Consider the following 20,703-nt stretch of genomic DNA (forward strand, 5'->3'; position numbering starts at 1 on the left):
CGATGTGCTCGTCACATAGTCATTAAGTTGGCCATTCATTACCGAGAAAATTTTCATCAATGGTTTTTGAATGACAAATTGTCATTCCAGTAGCGAAATTGTCGAAGGATCGATGAGTCAAACTTCGCATGTTTCTTAATTATCGATTTAACTCAGGAATTAACGGCTTAAGAGGAAAACTTTGAAGGACTCTTTTGTTGATAATTGCATGTTCTACGAAAATGGTCCTTCAATGTTTATTCCTAAATTTTTTTTTCCAGGTAAATCGGTAATCAGGAAAAAAATCCACTGGAATTGGAAAAATTCGTAATCGACCGAAACAAAAAATTGAAATCCACTAAATTAGGGAATTTAAATTTGAAAATAAATGATAATTAATGAGAAATGACCGCAATGTCATGTTCCATGTAAATATTAAACAGGGAGTGAATTAATTACCATTCTCATAATAAATTGAATAATTAAACTACTTCATATCACACATTTTCCTATTCGATGTGTCACAAAATCATCACTAAGATTCCAACAGCTCGTTTACTAGTAAAAATTATTATCAAAAATTAATATGGTTAAATATAAAATATTTATTCTACAAATGGGTATTTGTGGAGTGAAATTTGGAGTTCATGGGTGAACCTGACCTCCCCAGCCTCTGAAAACCTTCTCCAACGCCTGTTCCCCGGCGAATGAGCGATTATGCTCTCGTTGCGTAACGAGTGCTCCTCAGCTCTTAGTTGATATTTTTCATAGCTCGTCAGTACTTTTATCCCCACCAACATGACAATCCACGTTGTCTCTTCCCTCAACAGGGGCCTCCGCGTGTACAGAGAGTGCCGTAAACACACGCTTCGAGGCACGTCTCAGTGACACACACGCTAGTCAACCACTGGTGCTCGATTCAATTACACGTGTGCCTCTCATTCTCTCATTTTCTTATCCTCAATTCCCTGTTACTTGTGTTATCGTCCTCAATGCCACCGAGGACTGCCATATTAATTCATCTAAAACACACTAAAACATTCCAGTGGTCAAGTGTTTGATTAGTATTTCGTCCTGTCGTTTCGATAAGTGATTCCATTCGTATCCGTTTGTACCGTTTATTACATCCATTTGTAACCGTTTACGTCCGTTATATTCGTCGGACCAAGTGAAAAGCATCAAAATGAACCACCGATGAACCTCTGATGACCCTCCACCCTCCAGCCGGAACCCAAGAATCACCTGAATCTCCAGATCACCGGGAAATCAATCACCTCCATTCAGATTCGATTGACGGACTTTCTGGGTCATCAGTCAGGACCACGTGTCTAAAAAAAAGATAATAAAAAAATAGAAAATTAAATACATCGGTACTGAATGTTCATAGGGCTGTGGGACAGCCAGGTGTGATGAATGATTTAGTGAGGGGTTGGGGTAAATATTAGCCTGACTGGAGGTAAAAATTGAAAAAGGTGGAGTAAAACTCGGGGAAGAAGTGGAGACTGCCTACCAACTGATAAGGTGTGCTTTAAACGTTGAAGTAATTATGACACTCGAGAGGCTGAAGAACAAACTAACTCTTGTGATAACTCGACAAGTGTGAATTCCTTTTATTTCGTCAGTTTCTCTCTCGCTTCAGTGCAAGACGGATTATTAGGTAACATTCAGCCTTGGTATCGTGGTTTTAATCGGCTGGTGATATTACTTGTGGAACAGTCGGTGGAGGAATAAGGCACAAGGACTGGAGTCAAGACACTTCGAGGTGGAAAAAAAAATCGGTTGAAGTGGCTGATGAAGGAAGGACATTGAATAGAGCGGGGCACTCCATTTGGAAAAAAAAATAAACGTTAAAGAGGGGAAAATACATGGCCAGAGGCTGAATTCGTTTGCCTCAGGAATGGCACAACCGACACTGTAAAACGCTTGTGATCTGGTGTACGTCGATTGCTGCGACCTGGATACGAGGCCCTGAAAACTCGAGGATTTTCCTGGGGATTTCTCCATTTTAAAATTATTGGAAAATTATTCAAAATATCGTATCTTCGAGGAGATACTCGCGCTGACGAATGAGCTGAATAAGAAGTGACATTTTTACGCGTTTGGGGTTTTTTTTTTTTGGAGAAAATATATAGAACACGGAGTGGCAGTGATTTCGATACCGCGGAATTCAAACGTGTTCTGAATTTTACATATGGGAATCTGTCTTGGACGGGGGACAGGCGGTGGAAGGTTTATTTCGTGACCATTCGACTGTACGAGTAAACTCCAGAGACATTTCTTCAGCTCTCGAGGATTTTTCGATTTTTTATTTTTATCGGAGAATGCCGGTGAATGTGCGGTAGAATGACGCGAGTTTTGTTTGGAATTGTGTGCAGTTTTGGATTATAATTGGCAATTGTAAAAGGATAAACAGATAAAATGCCGGTATTCAACATCATTGCCAGACGATGCAAGGTGAGTAAATATCGCGTGCAAATTCATTGACAATTATCGATGATCGGTTATTAATCAACACGCGCCACGTGTTCCGCGAGTGATTTGTGACTTGTTGGTTTTTTTTTTTCTGTATCCGGTTAATCGATAAATTTTAATCGATGAGTTATTGATACGGTATTGACATTTCTCGGATTCTTTCTCGAGTCAACATCCTCTTTCACTTGTTCTGCCTCTGGTGTAGAGTCTAGACACGATAGGTCTCGCGAGCCGTTGGTGATAAGCTTCAGCCTCTTATCACGATTATGGAGGCCCAGTTTTTTAACTCCCTCTCTTTCTTTGGTGTTTATGTCGTTGGTGAGGGGCTTATCTTCGCACGTCGCTGCTCAACTTGAATACTTTTTTTTAAATTTCTTTAGGGCTTCTCGCCAACCCCAACCCTTTTGATTAATATCAAACGGTAATTCATCTTTGGCGGGAATTTATACACGGGAAAAAATTACCTTACGAATTGGCGCCGATACGATCTTTATTATAATATTCGCGGTAAAAACGCAATGTCATCGTTGCAGGAAAATATTCTTCGAGTCTCGAATTTTAAAAAATCATCATTTCGTCGTTAGAAATTCTTAACGTTACGAAAGACTGATATTTACTTATTACTGATGAAACAAGAATTTGGAATTCCTTCATTAATGATTATTAATATTTAGAGAAAGTGATAGAACTAACAAATTATTCGTAAATATTTGACAATCGATGCGTGAGGCCAATTAAGATTGAGAGTCCTTTAATTGATATATCATGAAACAATTTGATGATAAAGGGTTCTTTAAATCTCCTCCGCTGTTTATTTAGGGCTTAATGTCGCGTTGCTTCACTCCTTCATTATCGTTCCACGAGAATTTTCCTCCGGCGTTAGGGAAATTTCCGTGTTTGCATAGGGAAATGTGATTAATGCATGAGTTGTAATTATTCTGACGTGGCTAATTACGCAATTGTATTTTTGACTGAATTTTTTTTTTGTCGTGTTGATGTGATAATAATGAGCGCTTTCGCCGTCTCAGTTCAGCCACGCGGAAAAATGAAAATTCACAGATAGAATTGAGTCATCAGTTGGGTCAACCAACCGTAATGAATTCGTGTGGTTTTTTTTTCTTCTTTTTATAGCGGATTGCTGTTTTGGATTTATTTTTGGATCGAAATGTTGAACAACGAATAATCGGTACGATTCAGCAACGCCGGATGCACGCAGGGTATTTAAACTTGTCTACGTAAACCACATTGACGTAATGAGAGAGAGATAGATTCTCGGAGGATGACAAGAGTCGTGGTAAAACGCTGTGGAAATGGTTCACATGAATGAAGTTGATTAACAATCACTTTTGAAAGTGAAAATATTTCGCGGTCGATTATTTTTTGTAGAAAATCATCGGCAATCCATACAAAGACTTCTATCTCTCAAATATTCCAGAAATATGCCGGAAATTTTTATTCAATTTCCCAATCCCTGACCTTGAAATACCACCAATAAATTTAATAAAATGAAATTTGAAGAAATTTCCTCAAAGCAATTTCATGCATTTTTTTTTCAAAATTGTTTATTTTTTGAGATGAAATTAAATTCAATTTATTTAAAAAAATGGATATTATATATTTTCTGGGGAATTTGTAGAGTATCGATCATTCAAAATTTCGAATTCCTTCGGAGTTTTAAGGAAATATGAAATTTAGTTATCAGTCGATAGAATTCAACTGATAATTTGAAGATGTGAGTAATTTGAGATGAAGAATTTCGTCTTAATTTCTCCCGTTAGTTATTCAGACATTGTCCTTGGACATTGATAAATTCTTTGATACGAATTTTGCCAACAAAATGGGGGGTATCAACGAAGCATCACTACGTGACCCAGTAAATGAACGTGATATCTCATAGTAGATCGATAAGGATTCGTTTTTTCCCCCAGAATTGATTGCAATCCCGATAAAATTCCCATTGAATTTGTGTTTGCTTACTCAGCGATTCAGTAACATTTGTAACATCGTTGTTTGAATAAAAAAAAACATGTTTCGTTATCAGCAAATCACGGGATAATATCTGGGGTTCAATACACGTTTCATTACCGGTATTTACCCAATTTTTGATATTGTACTTCCAAATTCGATATGTGGATTCAAAAATTATTCTACACCGAGAGAGATTATTTTTATTCGAAAATTTCGTTCAAACATGTTCCAATGAGATTTTAATTATTAAATAAATATCAATAAATCTCTTCACGCTCGCAGTAGTGTTCCAGTTTCCAAAGTCATCTTCAAAAAATACGTTGAAACCACTGAAAGTTCATTTACTGATTTTACTGAACAGTTTTTTATACATTTGCCCACTTCAACCAAAGTACCTCTTATAATATTTTTAATGTTATTGATTTACAAATACAGAGCTTTCCCATTTTTATTAAAGATAAAATAAACTGCCAATTCCATCTGGAAAAAATAATATATCTGTAAAAATGATCATGTATATGACGTCATATAATATGGGAATTAGCGCGACAATTTTAATAAAATTGTCAACTTTGATTTTTTAAATCGGATAATATAAATTTCCACACCTTGTTGATCAATTACTCATTCCCATAGATCCCCGAATGCATAAAAAACCCAATTTTCCATTTTTATTTTCCTCGTATACATCACTGTGACGCGTGAAGCCCATTAAAACGCTCGGCCTGTCCATAAATATTTTCCCCATGAATTTTCAACGTACTCTTGTTGCACCTGCATTACGACGATTATTCAGTGAGTGAGTTGAAAATGTTAAACATTTTTATTCATTCACGATGTCAGCTACTTTGAACAATAAATCAGGAATTATTTTCGACTCGTTACGTCAAAAAAAAAACCGTAAAAAAAACGTAGGAGAAAATATAATTTCTTATCGATCTTAATTAATTCACGATTTTCCGGGGGTGTAGATCTTTTCCTCAGATTCAATTTCCATTGAATTTCCTGTGTTTTCTGGATAATTTGTAATTTTGTTAGAATACAATGTCTTCGGTGAACGTAAAAAAAAAACAGCAGGTGATAAGACTTGGGCACCTCATAACGATAAGAAGACGCAGTGCAGTAATAAATTCATCAATTCTGAAATTCAATTATTCAGAAATAGCTTTTTCTGAAGATGTTATGGCAGCGGTTATTAGTCCGACAATGCAACATTCTCATCACGTTTTTATTACCCACCCACGTCTTTTCCATCACTGCCAAGTAATATTGACATTCGATCGGCTCCAGCCGCGACGATAATGCCGTAACATGTGTCTCCGTAATTTACACGCCTTCACCACCTGTTTTAATAATACTCCGATCGATTTTCCAGTCTTGATGACATACAACTTTAATAAAATTAACATTAACATAATACCCCGACAAATGGTTTACAGCGGTCTATTTAAAACCTTCAGTCTCTTTAAACGCTCCACTCGTCATAATCTGCGTAATTAATCCAATCCAAAAAAAAAAAAAAAATTAGAAATTCGACTGCATTATTCATTAATTCATAAACAAATGATATTTTCAACAAATTGAATTATCCGAGTATTGCAGTAATTCTCCAGAAAATCGGGAACTCTGAAATTCAGGGATGGATTTTTGAAAAATTTTATAGATTCATTCATCGATATTTCCGTGGAATGATTTGACTGGAATTATTATTTATTATTCGTTAAACAAACATTTTTATTATTGAAAATTCCCAAGACGTAGATTTTTCCCGTGAATTCCGCCACTGAGGCACCCAAAACCTATCTTATCTCCTTATAAACCCGATAGACAAAAAAATAAACCAAAAACTGCTGATAAAACCCGAATGAACTCTTCTGACGTGTAAGCGGTGTCAATTAACGCTTACACGATTTCATCCTGCTTTTAACGTTATGTCTGCACATGTGTACACCGTCGTAAATGTTTTATATAGCTGGAGCTATCACCGCTGACTAAAGAGCTAACGATCAAAAAGTCCGTTGACAATTTGTTCAAATCTCTCTCCGTCGTTTATTTATCTCCACTCCTCTATTTTCGCTCGATTAATCCTGGTAAAAAAAATACACGCCGACATTTTCGTTGATTTGAAAAATAAACGATAGGGAATAGCTTTTGTTCCGTCAGACGGGGGTTGGATGGTACGTCGGACATGCATCAGGGGGGAAATTCAAAAATCTAGGGGTCAGCGACAACTGACACACGTGAATATAAAAATGTTGAATTGCATACTGTTAGAAAAAAAATGAAATTTCATAGGCACCTGTCCGCCATTTTTTTTTTCCACTGACACATTTTTCACTGTTCCCTCGATGATTATTTAACCTTATAACAGTACGTGAATGGAGTACAGGTCCAATTACCTTGGCGTATTATACGGATATATGCATTGATACCGAATGGGTTTATGTACACCGGATGGAAGACTACCGACCGGATGTCTCGTAACTAGTGTGATTAATTAAAGTCCGTCGTTTTCTGTTCGTCTGAGTATTTTTTATTCTCTTCTTCGTTTTTTCCAGGGTTTGCTTTCAGTGTTGCTGTACTCGATTGCATGCAATTACCGTCTGGACCGTTTGTTGCGCAATTAGGGAATACAATTGCTTCCTCTGGATGTATGAGGCCATTGCAGGCACTTGAGATTATGCCGGTTTTTTGACGAAATTTTTCTCGATTTCCCAGAGATCTCTGGCTCTTTTTTTTCCAATTCGGGGAATGGGAAACAGGTAGAATGGATGGACTCGATTGTCTGTTTTTTTTTTTTTGGTTTTATTGAGTTTTGAGGTTTCGATTGCGGAAAAGCTTTCGGGAATTTTTCGATAGCCCAAATTTTTATGATATCGGCGGTTTCTGGTTTTCATTCTGCGCAGATGAGCGAATTTTTTTCGTGCAGGATATATATATTTGCATGATGAAAGTGCAGTCCTGTTGATTATTCCATTAAATTAATAGAAAAAAATTGTTCGCAATTACATTGCTATTCCATAAAAGTTATGAAATTAAATGTAAATATTTATTGTTTGCTAGATAAATTCAACTCTGCAATTTCACGTTTCGTAATTATATAAAAATATCTTCGAATAGGCAGACACGAGAATTTTTATAGAATTATTTTCGCCAGCTGTCAATGACCTCTACAAAACGAATTACCATAATCCTCAAAATTACTGGATATCCGGTGATGAGAATTAATTCGAACCGTTTTTGGTGGAAGAGTTGCTGAGGAAAATTCAATTATCCGTTCAATTTGAGCTGCAGTACTCTACTGACATGTTATTATTTACCGAATAGATTGTCACGGCATTGCACGGTGTCTGAAGAGACATGTTCCGCCATAATTCATAGAATTGGCCATCGAGTTTTACGTCACAGTGACAAGGTGTCACACATTACACCGGGTGATAAAAATTTACGACTATTATATTGCCTAGTCTCGACAGCACATCTGTTGTCAGTTACCCGTAGCCGTGTAATCACCCGTGGATATTTTCGCAAAACTCTGTAATTAAACATTGTGCAAATACGTAATGTATCATGCAACGCATTGTTTGTGATCCGCAATAATCGTGAAATATAAGTCCTCGGTTATTTTATTCTCGAATCAATATTTATGAGGATTCAGGGGGGTATCATGTCCCTTTATCTACGGCAAATTTATTCCACACTCGAATTGACGAATAAATTCACCGTAACCTTGAACGACATATGAAAACGAAGAGGGGAACATAAACGACAGATTTGCGGAATAAATGGAGATTACGATCCGTTTTCTTCTATTTACTATCTGCATCGAGAACAATCGTTTTTTCATCAGTCGAATCAAATTTTATTGAAGAGTTACAAAATATATTTGCATTCAAATTAAAAATGGAGAAAACAATTTCGAACGAGATTGAGGAATTGTTTATTGCTTAGGATTGCAGTGAATAAATTATTTTATCGTATTTATTATTCAAATTTGATGGGGATACTTTTTTTTTTCTGATTCCGCACATAATTTTTCTGGATATACCAGTGATTGGGATTTTTGCCTAGTCAGGCAAGGGAATCGAGTAGTAATGTACTCCATGTGCTCGGACATGTTCAACATTCTCCTCTGAGTGGTTCCGACTATAAAATAAAGAATAACGAAGGACGTTTTACATAATGGATGTACATAATGAAAAAAATGAGAGGATCCGAGAACGAAAAATATGTGCAACCGGATGCTAGTCCTCATTGTTATAAATTCACGGTAGGAATCATCCTCAAAACATCTCGAAAAAACCAAAAAAAAAAAACAATCATAAACCGTAAAAATCTATTTCCATTACAAACAAAAAAACGAGGTGTTCTGCTGAAATTCGCAAGTGAAAATGAAAAAACTACAATTTTTGATATGTTATTATTATTATTTTTTTTTTCATTGATAGTATTTTTTTTTCACAGTGGTAATGGGCGTGTGAGTGCACACATCCGCCAGCTGATGGGAAAAAAAACCTTGCCAATTTTTCAAGATCACAATCATTACGTCTTTCCATTCATAAAATCCACAACTTCCGTTTCGGTGGGATATTGTTCTTCTCCCGCGTCATCCTCAACACTTCCGCAGACAGAGTGACCACTTTGGTGTCATAATCGATGTTGGACGTTTGTTTGATGGAATTAATGTTTCTTGGTTGTATCCCTCATCTGTATTCAATGACTGCAACAACTCGGCGCACGCCAGTGCGACAAGCTGGAGCCCCTCATGCTTATTATTGTTTACGTAATGCTTGCGTAACACGTGTATAATTCACTCTCCCTCACGTTTCGCCCCCTTGCACAGTCAGAAAAGTTGCAAGTACTTTATAACAATTATTTACCATTTTTTTGGTACTTAAACGACACGACGGCATTGTCAATTTAATTGCGCAATTCCATGAACTCTACGCGTAAAAAAACGGAAATTCAATAGATTAAAAAACTCGATTTTTCAACTTTTTTATCAAGTGTAATAATTCTTGTTTGTAATACCCAGTTAACGGTTTTTTCTAAACCAAAACATCAATTTTAATTATTATTATTTTTCATTTTTATTATCATGGAGAATCATCATTATTACTATTGCATGGAATTAGTAAATTATAATTATAAATTATTATTAATTATTGCATTTTCATCAAGTTTTGGGAGAAAAATCTGAATTCACATCAATCAGGTGAAATAAAATTTCGAATACTCCTAGTTCCGCCCACAATTTGAAGAGCAATTTTTTTTTCTGTTATTTCCCCGACAATAATCCTCATGCAAAAGAGGAAACGAGGTCACGGCTCGGAATTTCCCCAAATATTGTCCCCGACTAGACCTCGACAATCTCCATCGTGGATTCACATCGTTGCCAAGAGTTTCCTCGGTGCAAATTCGAGGAATTTTTTTAAATCTTTATGTCACTCCATACGTACTCCATTAAATTTAGAAGGAAATAATCGGATGATATAAACATGGATGAACATTGGAATACCTCTTCGGAGTTATTTGCTATTTTAAAAAGGTCAGTTGGCATCATCCATTGAGGCACGATATTGTGTTTGGGAAGGTGGATTAATGGCGACTGGAGCTGGATTTCTCGGTATTAAGATGAGTTTTGTATTTGCACCGGCTCCTGGAAGCCGAGAGTGGCTCAAGGCAAAAGCGTGATTTAATGCCGCGTCTTAGTCGTTATGGGGGTAAAGGGGGGGAATTATTAACGACAGGACGTTCATTCCTTGCAATAAGGCGCCATTTTGCAGAGGTTTATATAGGTATGTACAATGTTATATTGACAGCACCCGCACTGGGTGGAGATGGGGAAATGAGGAGGTCGAAGCTCTCGAGCGAGACGCGATAAATCGTTAAGCAGCTCCAAGGCGTTAATATCGATAACGTCTCCGGTGCATTCGTTGCATATTAAATTGACATTGCGTTTTAATCAGTGCTAACTGCTGTTTAATGAGCAGATGTTATCGCTGATCCGTCGTGGTGACAGGAGAGGATTCTTATGTTCGTTGAGGACAGATGGGTATTTCATGGACACTTTAGGTGTCATTCTCAGGGATCCGACCTTGAATTCTGAGATTTATGGATTTTGTCGTAGAGTGGAAATTCTCCGGGATTTTTACGGAAATTTCTGACAGGCATTTCTGACGGGCTTCATTCTTGTGAGATGGTGAATTCGGGAAAAATTATTGGTTTTTTCAATGGATCCATATTTTTTTCAGGCCGAGGATCTTTTGGACGATATTTTGTCCTTCGAGGCGGGCTCACTGGGAGGTGGACTGAAAGAGGGACAGGCTGGAAGTCTCTCAAGCCTACCTGATCTTGAGATAAAGCCAGAACCACTCCTCCTCACTGACGCGGAAATTCATGCACTTGCCAAAGATCGTCAGAAGAAGGATAACCATAATATGAGTGAGTTTATCCGCTTATCATGAGTTTTTTTATTCACCAGTTCATCACCCTATTAATTAATTAATGTCCCCATAATGACGAAACAGAAGTCTCTAGAATAAAATTCCAGGGATTCAAAATATTTCTTTATACACAGTTTACCATTTTTTTGGTAATTTTTATTCATAAAAATTAATTTTTAATTTGGACATCTCGGAAAATTGGAGATCGGTAATGGAAAGTTCGTGAAATAACTTTTTCATTCTTGAACTGTGACAGAGAGTCTCGTCGGAATTTTTTCCAAAACCAGAAAATAGTAAATAGAAAGGATGAGAATAGTTTCGGTTTTTCCAAACTCGTGAACGTGCGAAAGCGATAAAGTTGGCAGTACGATAGGACCGAAACTGGAATGAAGTGGAGCACTGGTGCTGTTTGAAATGGAAGAGGAGAGAAAGGATCGGAGAGGGATAGGAGGGACAAGAGGGGATGGAGATAACGTTATGGAGGGAAAAATAGTAAAAATCAGGCGTTCAGAATGTACGAGGGACAAAATAAAATTGTAATTTTGGCGAGCCATCTGCTCTCTGCTTCCATTTCTCCCTCCTTATTCGCGTTTATTTCATATATTTTTTTGTTCATCCCCTGGCCTGCATTCGCATCTCGGGCCAATCTTCGTGCCGCATTTCCTCCCTTCCGCCTCTTTCTAAATATATGGGGCCAACACACACGTGCACTTAAATTTTTGGCCCCTTTGGTCACTCGAGGAGTAAACCGGGTATTGGTCGGTGAAGATTGATTTTTTTTTTTAAATTCCTGACCTCACACCGTAAAAGACCGCACGTTTTTAACGCGTGACTCTGTCACGTACGTGAGCCGATTTTTATTGTCCCATCGGACTCATTTCCATCCGCCGTTTCGTGCTTTTCCATTTGGAAGTGCTGGTTGGAATTTCTGATTGTTGTGCTGCTTATTTAATCGAACGGTCATATAATCAACGGTCATTTAAGGCTAATTTCATGATGATCTTAACCTATTTCGAGTGAAAGAAAAATTTTAGTAGCGAAAAGGTGAAGAATAAAAAAATCGACTTATTCCCCTGGTGAGTTTACGAGCCGTATCTCTGAATCTAAATAAGATAGCGATTTTTTTTCTGGAACCTTTTTTGTAGAGAGGAATAGTGGCTGCAAAAAAGTCTTGACACAATTTTCGCTAGCTCCCTTAGATTCACAGATAATCCGTAACAACTTTCCTCAAAATACGTAAGTTTTATGCCCTATAAATCTTTATTCGTAGGGTTTTATTTTTTTTTCACTATTAATTGAGTTAATGAATTTTCCTGGAGAGAAATCTCTTTTTCCCGGTGCTGTGATTTTTTTGTAATTATTGTACAGCTGCTGGAGTTCGTTTGATCCTCCATTTTGAAGGAAGTGAATGCAGCACTCATTGGCTTCCTTGAAGCGTCCACTCCAGGATTTTCAAACGAAATTGACGAGAACAAACTTTCGATATTCTTTTGCGAGATCGAGCTCGTAGATTTCCCTCCTTACGTTCTCTTTGTCTTTCCTGAGAGTTAACCATCGAAATCTAATCAACAAGATCAGTGCCGGGGATTCCCGTGGCACGCCCGTCAACTTTCTTGCTCAGTTGTAGCTCTCGAGAAACTTTTCCACCTTGGAATTTACAGGAATCGTGACAACATCCCAGTTCTTTCATTCTGTTTTATGTTCTAACTCTTCCTTGGCCCTCTCACTCCCCCTCGTTCCTTTTTTTTTCCCGCCTGTTTCCTTGACTCCCAAGTTCTCCATATCCACTTGCTAATTTTCCTCTGTCGCTCGGAACCAAAGTAAACACCTGTTGTTGACGGTTTTGCGTGCCTCGGTATGAATGCATTTTAATGGAAATTCTATTGGAATTTTTTTCTCTCAAAACTCACAATGTCGATTTAATTATGGACCACGAATTCCTATTAACATAATACCGGAATGATTCGGTTTTTCGCTCAACATTGTTCGCTATAGGTTTTCCTTCGGATAATTCTTTCTGGTGAGAAAAAAACTCCACGTATGATGCATTTCCATAAAAAAATCCACAATTTTCCATTTTTTTTTGTCGCCAATTCTTTTCAATAAACAAAAGTCCACAGATTTAAATCTGCCTGTTCCCATTTTTTTTTCCATTAAAACTACATGAAGAATAATAATAATAATGACCAGGAAGTTTAAAAAAAATTTCGATCAAAAAGTAATTAATTGATCGAATTTTAAGGGAACAATTTCTGCTACAAAATTCCCATAAATAAATTTCATTGACGCCCCTGATATTTTTCCTTCAATTCGATTAAACTTTTCCCTCAAACTTTCCCCTAATTCCAAATACGACACACTGATAGATACAGGAAGTACATGAGAGTACGTAGAATCGAAGGGCGATATCAGTGACGGGCGAGCATCGGTGGCCTTATCTCAAACTCGTAATGCTCACAGTTGCGTTGAGTTTACGACTGTGTTATTGGTCGTGTTAATATCAGTGTTAATCGCTGGCCCGTTGATCATACTCAGCTCCAACAATCGTTAAATCAGGGAATAAAGTGAGCTCTCAAGTTCCCCACGTGGCAAAATCACCCCAAAGTTGTTAAAAAGTTGATGAAATTTCTGCCGACAATCTTTACGAGTTAAAAATTCTCAGTCCGATCTTCTATCTTTATCTCCTCACACAAAGAACATTCTCATGGTTACGCGAATGTTTATCGTGTTCATCAGAAGATATGGAGCGGGACTGTCCATAAACAATAATATATGTTGGCAATAAATCCAAGGCATATGCCATGATCATTTATACTTCACCATGATGGATGGTCTATTAAAGATAAAATAAGCATGCAGATACACCTGAAATGTTGAAGTGTAGCGATTCTCAAGAATTAAAAAAATGGCGAGAGGAGCTGATGGCTCTCAAGGCTCAGAAAATATATAAAACCTAGTCATCGCTCAACACAATGAGAGAATTAATCAACACCGACGCAACAAACCTGTCGAAGAAAAAAACTAATTGGAATTTACATTATCGGCTTTTTTCCCTGATAACTTACCGGATGAATGTATTTCATAGCTGTGTAATTTTCGCACCGTTTCGAATGATTAATACGCCTTTTTACGATCCCACACGAACCTCTAATTAATTGATTTATCTAATTATTCATGTTTGGAAATTCTTAGAATTTTAAAGCACGCCTAGAAAAATGATTTATTCGAATCCAACAAGACACATTATTTAAATTTTCATAGTAATCTATTTATATGCTCATTAAATCACGAAAATAGAATGAAATATATAAAAAATGGAAAAAAATATTCTGTGATTGATTCGTCAATAATTTTCTCCTACATTTAAGGTTGTGGGATTTTTCTAAATTTTCTCTTCGAGTAAAATTCAATCTAGTTACCACGAAACCTTATGAAACCTCAATGTTTCGTTACGAATGCAAAAAATCCATAGAAAATCAGATAGAAAATGGTTGGAGTACCCATAACATCTATATTCACCCCCAGTCGTATCGTATACATGGAGTCGAGTTGAGAAATCGAAAAAACTCTCGACAGCAGGTATTGGTGAGGGCACCTGTCGATCCACGTGGAATATGTCCTGGAGGATGGGCTGGAGAAAGAGAGTGCACCGTGAAATCTCACGTTTACGTCGGCTGCTCGTCGACTGATAACGAAGCTATCGTGGCAATGTTGGAGAGTATACGAGGGGAGGACGATAGGTCCTCCTCCTCCCATCGACTTCAGCCCTCTTCACTGCTCTCCAAACGTATATCCGAATATACGTGAGCCGAATAGACATTCCCAATCCATGTCGACGCTGTCGAACGCCAAGTGCCAAGTCCGCCATGGAATTTCCAATGAAAGAAAAAGAAAAAACACCAAAAAATTTATCTGTTTGGGGGATAAAAACTTAAACATACCCTGACATCTATTTCCACACACTCACTCCCACTGGGATCCATCTCCAAAATAGTTCCTGTAATTTCCAACGATTGCATCAATTTCATTCATTGAAATTTTTTTTATCCTCTACATTTACTTTCCGCCATGAATGAATTTATTTTTTTTTTCAGTTGAACGGAGAAGAAGATTCAACATTAATGATCGAATCAAGGAGCTGGGGACATTGCTGCCTAAGACTAATGACCCGTAAGTGTCCGAAAATTATAAAAAAATTTCGTGAAACTTTTGCGCGCTGAGAATGAATAATGAAAAAAATGATTGAATAGTCCTAAAATGATCTCCACTAGTTGATCTCCATCAGTAGTCTCTGGTGTTTATACCCGAAATATATTGAAGAGAGGATGAAAGATAGAGACAGAGAGACAATGCAACGAGTGGCGGAAGAGAGCTTTCCCATAAATTGCATTTTTCAACGTTCGTTACTTCCATTCCTCATCGCTGCACTCGTCCCAATCGGAGAGCTATGCATTCTCTGGACTTCCATCCAGTGATGGTTTCACCAGCAATAGAGGGATTCCCTCAATTTCGTCATTTCTACTTTTTATTTATCCTCCTATCGGTGAACAAAATTTCAATGAGAAACAGAGGGCTAAAGGAGCCGATAGCTCGACATGTGGTACCCACATATGTGAATTTCCTCATCGATTCATCATCATACCGAAAATATTTCATTCCTGCATCCTACATCATCCCCAGGGACTATTATTTTTCCTTCTTCATTCACCTCACCCCGCACTGCGTCAGTATTAAGTTCCGTCGACTGATTCTGCAGGTCAGAGTACCATGCAACCCTCAACTGCGGTTAAGAAATGAAAAGGCTTCCCTGAGAATTCCATTCTTCATTCTTCGTTTCATTCCTCGCTCAGTCTGTGGCTCTCTCGTTTTGTCTCATTTTCTACAGCTCAACCTTTTCTTCGACGTTTTATTTCTTTATTTTTACCAAGTTCTTTTTATCTCTTCCCTTTGTCATTATCTCCGCATACTTGTACCGGGGATCAACACAAAGGATCCGATCCCCCTGTGTGGAGAATCCTGGGGAATCATCAGGGAGCTGCAATAATTGTTGCCCGACTGGTTTCCCAGAGATCTACGAGATTAAATTATATTTTCATTCAATTCTAAAAATTCAATATCCAATTGTTTCGCTGATAAATTTTATCCCGTCACTTTCTCATTTCATTCGTGCACTAAACGTCACTCCAAACCAATGGTAATTACATTGTCACTATCCAAACACTCCTCACGGAGTTCACCTCGAAAATTTGATGAAATCTCTTTGTCAACCCCGAAGTGAGAAAGGGGATTATTCAGTATCATCCTGTCTAACAGAGATAAAAGGTTAAAATAAACGTACAAACATTAATTCTAAACTCAAGTATTCCATTTGACAGTTAAAACTCAAAGTGCATTAACGTTGGACCAGTTGGAGTTGGTAGTAAACAAGATTACGAGACTGGCCCTTTGACATCTCCAGGGCTAGGACACCAGGGAGGCATTTCACATCCCCAACAGACCGCCCCCTCCCCCCCCCCCCCCCCCCCCAACTACAAATGCATTCAGAAGTTAAGTGTAAGGTTGGGAGTCAACCTGTGTGGGCTAACGAGCCGCAGTGAGGGCTTGCACGTTTATACCAGAAGACGCCCGCATGGATCGACCATTTATCAATCTGGCTTGGTTGGAGTACCATTAGTCAGTGTCGACGACCACGAGGACTTAAAAACTCTTACTGATGTATCCCCGACACCTAGAGCAAACCTCCTCTGCATCCCTCCTCTACATCTCTCCTCTCACTTTCTCCTTTTAACCCCTTCGCCCCTCTCTCGACGAGTGCCAGAGTGTATCCCCCAAGGATCAAGGGGTTGATATAGCTTCTGGTATATATATTGTGGTACCTCGTCGTTAGTCGGACGTGACAGGACATGGGGCTCGTAGGGCTCGCCCTGTTATTTATGAGAACAAAGTTGCTGAATTGTTTGTCTTTTTGGGACATTTTTATCTATCCGGTGATTACGCCGGGGGAAATAATTCACGTACAAATTTTTCGGGGTTTTCTTGTTTCGTTTGATTGGATTTCATTAGTCCGGGGAGTTTACTCATCCTCAAGCCTTGGCGAGGCTCGGTCCTGAATCTCGGATTTTTGGGGGAGAAACATGAATTTCTTCCAAAATACAATTTCTTCATTAATCAACGGTTGATTTCACATGCGAATGTATCCGCTCCTTGGATGATGATAAAACTATCAAGACGTTGAAATTATTTTTGACAAAGCTCAACCATAAAACCAAAATCGAATTAAAAGAATCAAGCGTTCCATTTTTCTGGCGCATCTCCACCTCTCTCTCCCCATTTAATCTCATTTTCCTCGATGCCTCGGGAAAAAAGAACTGGAAAAGAAATTTAATGTCGTGCAGATATTCCTTACCATTCCCTTTAATCTCCAAGTTTACGATAATAAATGAGTGAAGCATCCGCTGAGGGAAAAAGAATTTCAAATCTACGTGAAATATCAGAAGTAATACAGTCTCCCGGTAGAGTTCCAAGTACTCCCGGGAATCCCCTGTTTGTTCCACCTTTTACAAGATAGGGAGAATATTAAAGACGCTGGGTGTGTGGAAGTACAATTGTTTAAAGCCCCGATAATAAAGTCCCGGGATATCTCAAAGACCCATTTAAACGTAACACTGATACCACTGCACTGCTGTATCAGCCAAGATTCCACACACCCATTCTTTTTTCTCTATTTCACGTGCATATCTACATCTCACGTGTCTCAAGAACGTATTACTTTTCTCTATTGGAGTCGGTGTGTGTTACCTTTATTTTATCAGTGTTTCATTTTTTTTTTCAATGGTGACACGTGTGAAAGATACGGAATATTCCAACAGCGATAAAAACTCGACGCTTTTGTTACGTCCTTCTTTCATTCCCAGCACTTCAGTATTTATCATAATATTTGTGACATCTTTTCTCTGGATCTTCACATTTTAATTAAGATTTGTCTTCTCTTTTTTTCCCCTCAGGTATTACGAAATAGTGAGAGACGTAAGACCAAACAAGGGGACAATATTAAAGTCCTCGGTGGAGTACATAAAATTACTGAAAAATGAGCTCACACGGATGAAACAGAGTGAAACAAGGCATAAACAGCTGGAGCATCAGAATCGTAGGCTGTTATTACGTGTACAGGAGCTTGAGCTTCAAGCAAAAGCTCATGGTCTTCCGGTTACGGATCCAAGCTGGGCATCAACGTCAGCCATTGCTGTCAACTCATTCTCGAGGACTAAGCACGACCGAAGAAAGGTAAGAATTTGTTTCTCCGTTCTTCATTCACCATTTTTTACTGCTCTCTTTTCTTTTTAAACTCGGATTTTCCTTATCCTGGGCTCTGTACGGAGACGGCATTTGGAATAATGTCGGGGTATTTGCGGGTGGAATGAAGAGAAAGTTGTGCATGGAAGTGAGAGAAGGGGATTATTCACCCTCTTGCATCGACGAAAGTTAATTTCAACTTTTGTCAAGGAAAAGAAAATTGAAAGAGAAACAAAAAGTCTTGTTTTCATGATTATTGTTATCGTGTTTAAGGATGAAAATTATTCTGTAAAGAAGTTTCTCGGAATGCAATAACGAGTGCCTTCTCATTAGCATTTTTTTGCCTTCTGTAATATGATATTCCTTTTTTTTTCAACGTCAAAGTTATTTCTGAGGTGGTATTCGTTCTCTGGTATTTCCCTTGCCATTCGTCATCCCTTATCAACAGTTTCTTAACCGAGCATGAAATTAACAGTGAAGATGTACATTTAAATGCAGACCAGTTCATTTGAAACCCGGCAAACGGGTATTACCGGGTTCAGTTATTCATCCTGGCAGTTTTGAAATACCAAGAATTCGAAAGTTTGCCGGGAATTCTTACCTCCTCTCACTGTTTTCCGAGATGCTCATCCCCTACGAGTCGTTGGAGAAACAGAGCGCCCTTGTTTCGAGAGAGTTTAACCGCGTTTGTCCAGGATTCAGCGACATACAAACTTCTTGCCTCCAGTTTCAGTAAGAAAATCCGGGATAGAACTTTCCCCTAGTTGGGGTGGATCTGATTATTTATCTTAACTATCAGATCGTCCGAGACTCGAATCGACTCCTGTTACTTTATTGGAGGGGACAAACCTCATCAATTTCATATCATCGTACAGCAAATCGCTAACTTTCTATCGCAATCTACTAATCAATACGTTCCACCTGATAACACAGTGCCTTCGAGAAGATAAATTATGTTGGCAAAAAATAATATGGATGCAGACAAATAGAGTGGGCGAAAAAAGAATTTCAATTAACCGAATGTATGAAATTGTCAACAGATGCCAGAGATGGTAACGGAGGATACATCACTCCTGAGTATGGCACATTTTGAGGATCTGATGGAAGATGACACGGGTGGTCCAGTCCACGGTGGGGATCCAATGCTGTCATCACCGCATCTACCACCCCTGAGCCCACCAGCCCCAGCCTGTCACCATCCCCTAGTCGACGAGGACACACTCGGTAGTTTAGCCCCAACAACGTCAAATTCATCCTCAGACATGGACATTGTTGCATAGCCACGAGCCCCAATTCTTGCATACATACGTGGACACGTATCACGACCACCAGAATGTACCAGTGACGTCGGAATGGATCTCTTTGGTTACCTGGGAATAGTCGATGTACCGTGAGGAAAACCATTAAGTCATGTACGAGTGTGTGCAACCACTCAACTACTTTGAAATTCTTCTCTAGCAGACTGGGAGTAGTGATTTAATCGTAGTTTGAATCGATGCATCTGCTAAATCACGAGATGGTTTTATGGGGATGGGGTTCAGGGTGTAACGGAGGGGGAGGGCTGGGGGGTGGGGGGGATTAAAGGGGAGGAATATCCAGTGAATTGGAAATAGTCCATTCGGACTGGAGGCGAAATGCCGAGAGGGATAAGAGGGTTTCAAGAGTGACTCTCCAAGCGAATTGGTGATTTGGTCTCACTTATATTGCTTCCTCAGGACTCGGGAATTGAATTTTCTTGAATTTCTAAAATATATCGTCAAGCACTTGACCCTATTTCACCAACAGCCAGTGTAAATCAATGCAAGAGGTTTTGGTGAATAATTTGACGCGCTGGACGTGTCGTTTATGATTTAGGTAAATTTTTTAAGTGGTTAACGCAAGCTGACTGGTTTTCATGGCGTGGATTTGAGTTTCTGTGTGTTAATCTCGTGTTGGTGAATTCACTTTGAGGAGAAAAAGGAAAATGGTGGGTTATGGGGGAGAGGAAGAGGTCTAATAGGCGAGATATACAGTGGGCGATAAATTCCGAGGTATTTTAAGAGCAGTAAATGTTATTGCTGTGAGGAAACAGGGAACGATGGAGAGGTAGAGAGAAAAGAAGTTTTATGAGAAATTACATTTCGACATTTGCATTTTAGAAATGTTAGGGTAAATTCAACTCAGTCTTCCGAATTACTGGGCAAAGATTGTTTTCACTGTTTGAATTATTTTTAACATTTCATTTTCATCACTGAAACGATTTCTCCAATGGGTTAAAACGTATGTGGTACATAGCCTCGTGTATTAAATTAATAATTCATGCGTTGTATTCCTACGATACTATTGACTTGGGGAATTGAGGCCGATTACGCGTTTCAATGCTCGTCATGCAGTCGCATACGTACGCGTGGATCGACGTATTCTCTTCGTGTTTCAATCTCAGAGGGAAATAAATTTGATGAATAAACTCGTCTGGGGTATACGTAGAATTGTACATTATTTCATCCTGTGGCATTGATTCTGAGTAGAAAATCAGAAAGACTACGTAAGGAGCAAAACTAAATTG

At 38.5% G+C, this 20,703-nt stretch overlaps 1 protein-coding gene across 3 annotated transcripts in view; it reads left to right on the plus strand.

Moving 5' to 3' along the window:
* Positions 1 to 19,695, plus strand: part of Mitf (transcription factor Mitf) — a 59,576-nt gene extending 39,881 nt beyond the window's left edge. For all 3 annotated transcript variants that reach the window (XM_011306445.1, XM_011306444.1, XM_011306443.1), the window contains exons 4-7: positions 10,674 to 10,863; positions 14,960 to 15,035; positions 17,870 to 18,149; positions 19,199 to 19,695. In XM_011306445.1, coding sequence (XP_011304747.1) covers positions 10,674 to 10,863; positions 14,960 to 15,035; positions 17,870 to 18,149; positions 19,199 to 19,438 — 786 coding nt within the window. In that variant the 3' untranslated portion in view covers positions 19,439 to 19,695. The remainder of the gene's footprint in view (positions 1 to 10,673; positions 10,864 to 14,959; positions 15,036 to 17,869; positions 18,150 to 19,198) is intronic.
* The last annotated feature ends 1,008 nt before the right edge of the window (positions 19,696 to 20,703 follow it).

This window comes from Fopius arisanus, unplaced genomic scaffold (assembly GCF_000806365.1).
Source record: "Fopius arisanus strain USDA-PBARC FA_bdor unplaced genomic scaffold, ASM80636v1 scaffold00048, whole genome shotgun sequence".
In the NCBI taxonomy this organism is placed as follows: Eukaryota; Metazoa; Arthropoda; class Insecta; order Hymenoptera; family Braconidae; genus Fopius; species Fopius arisanus.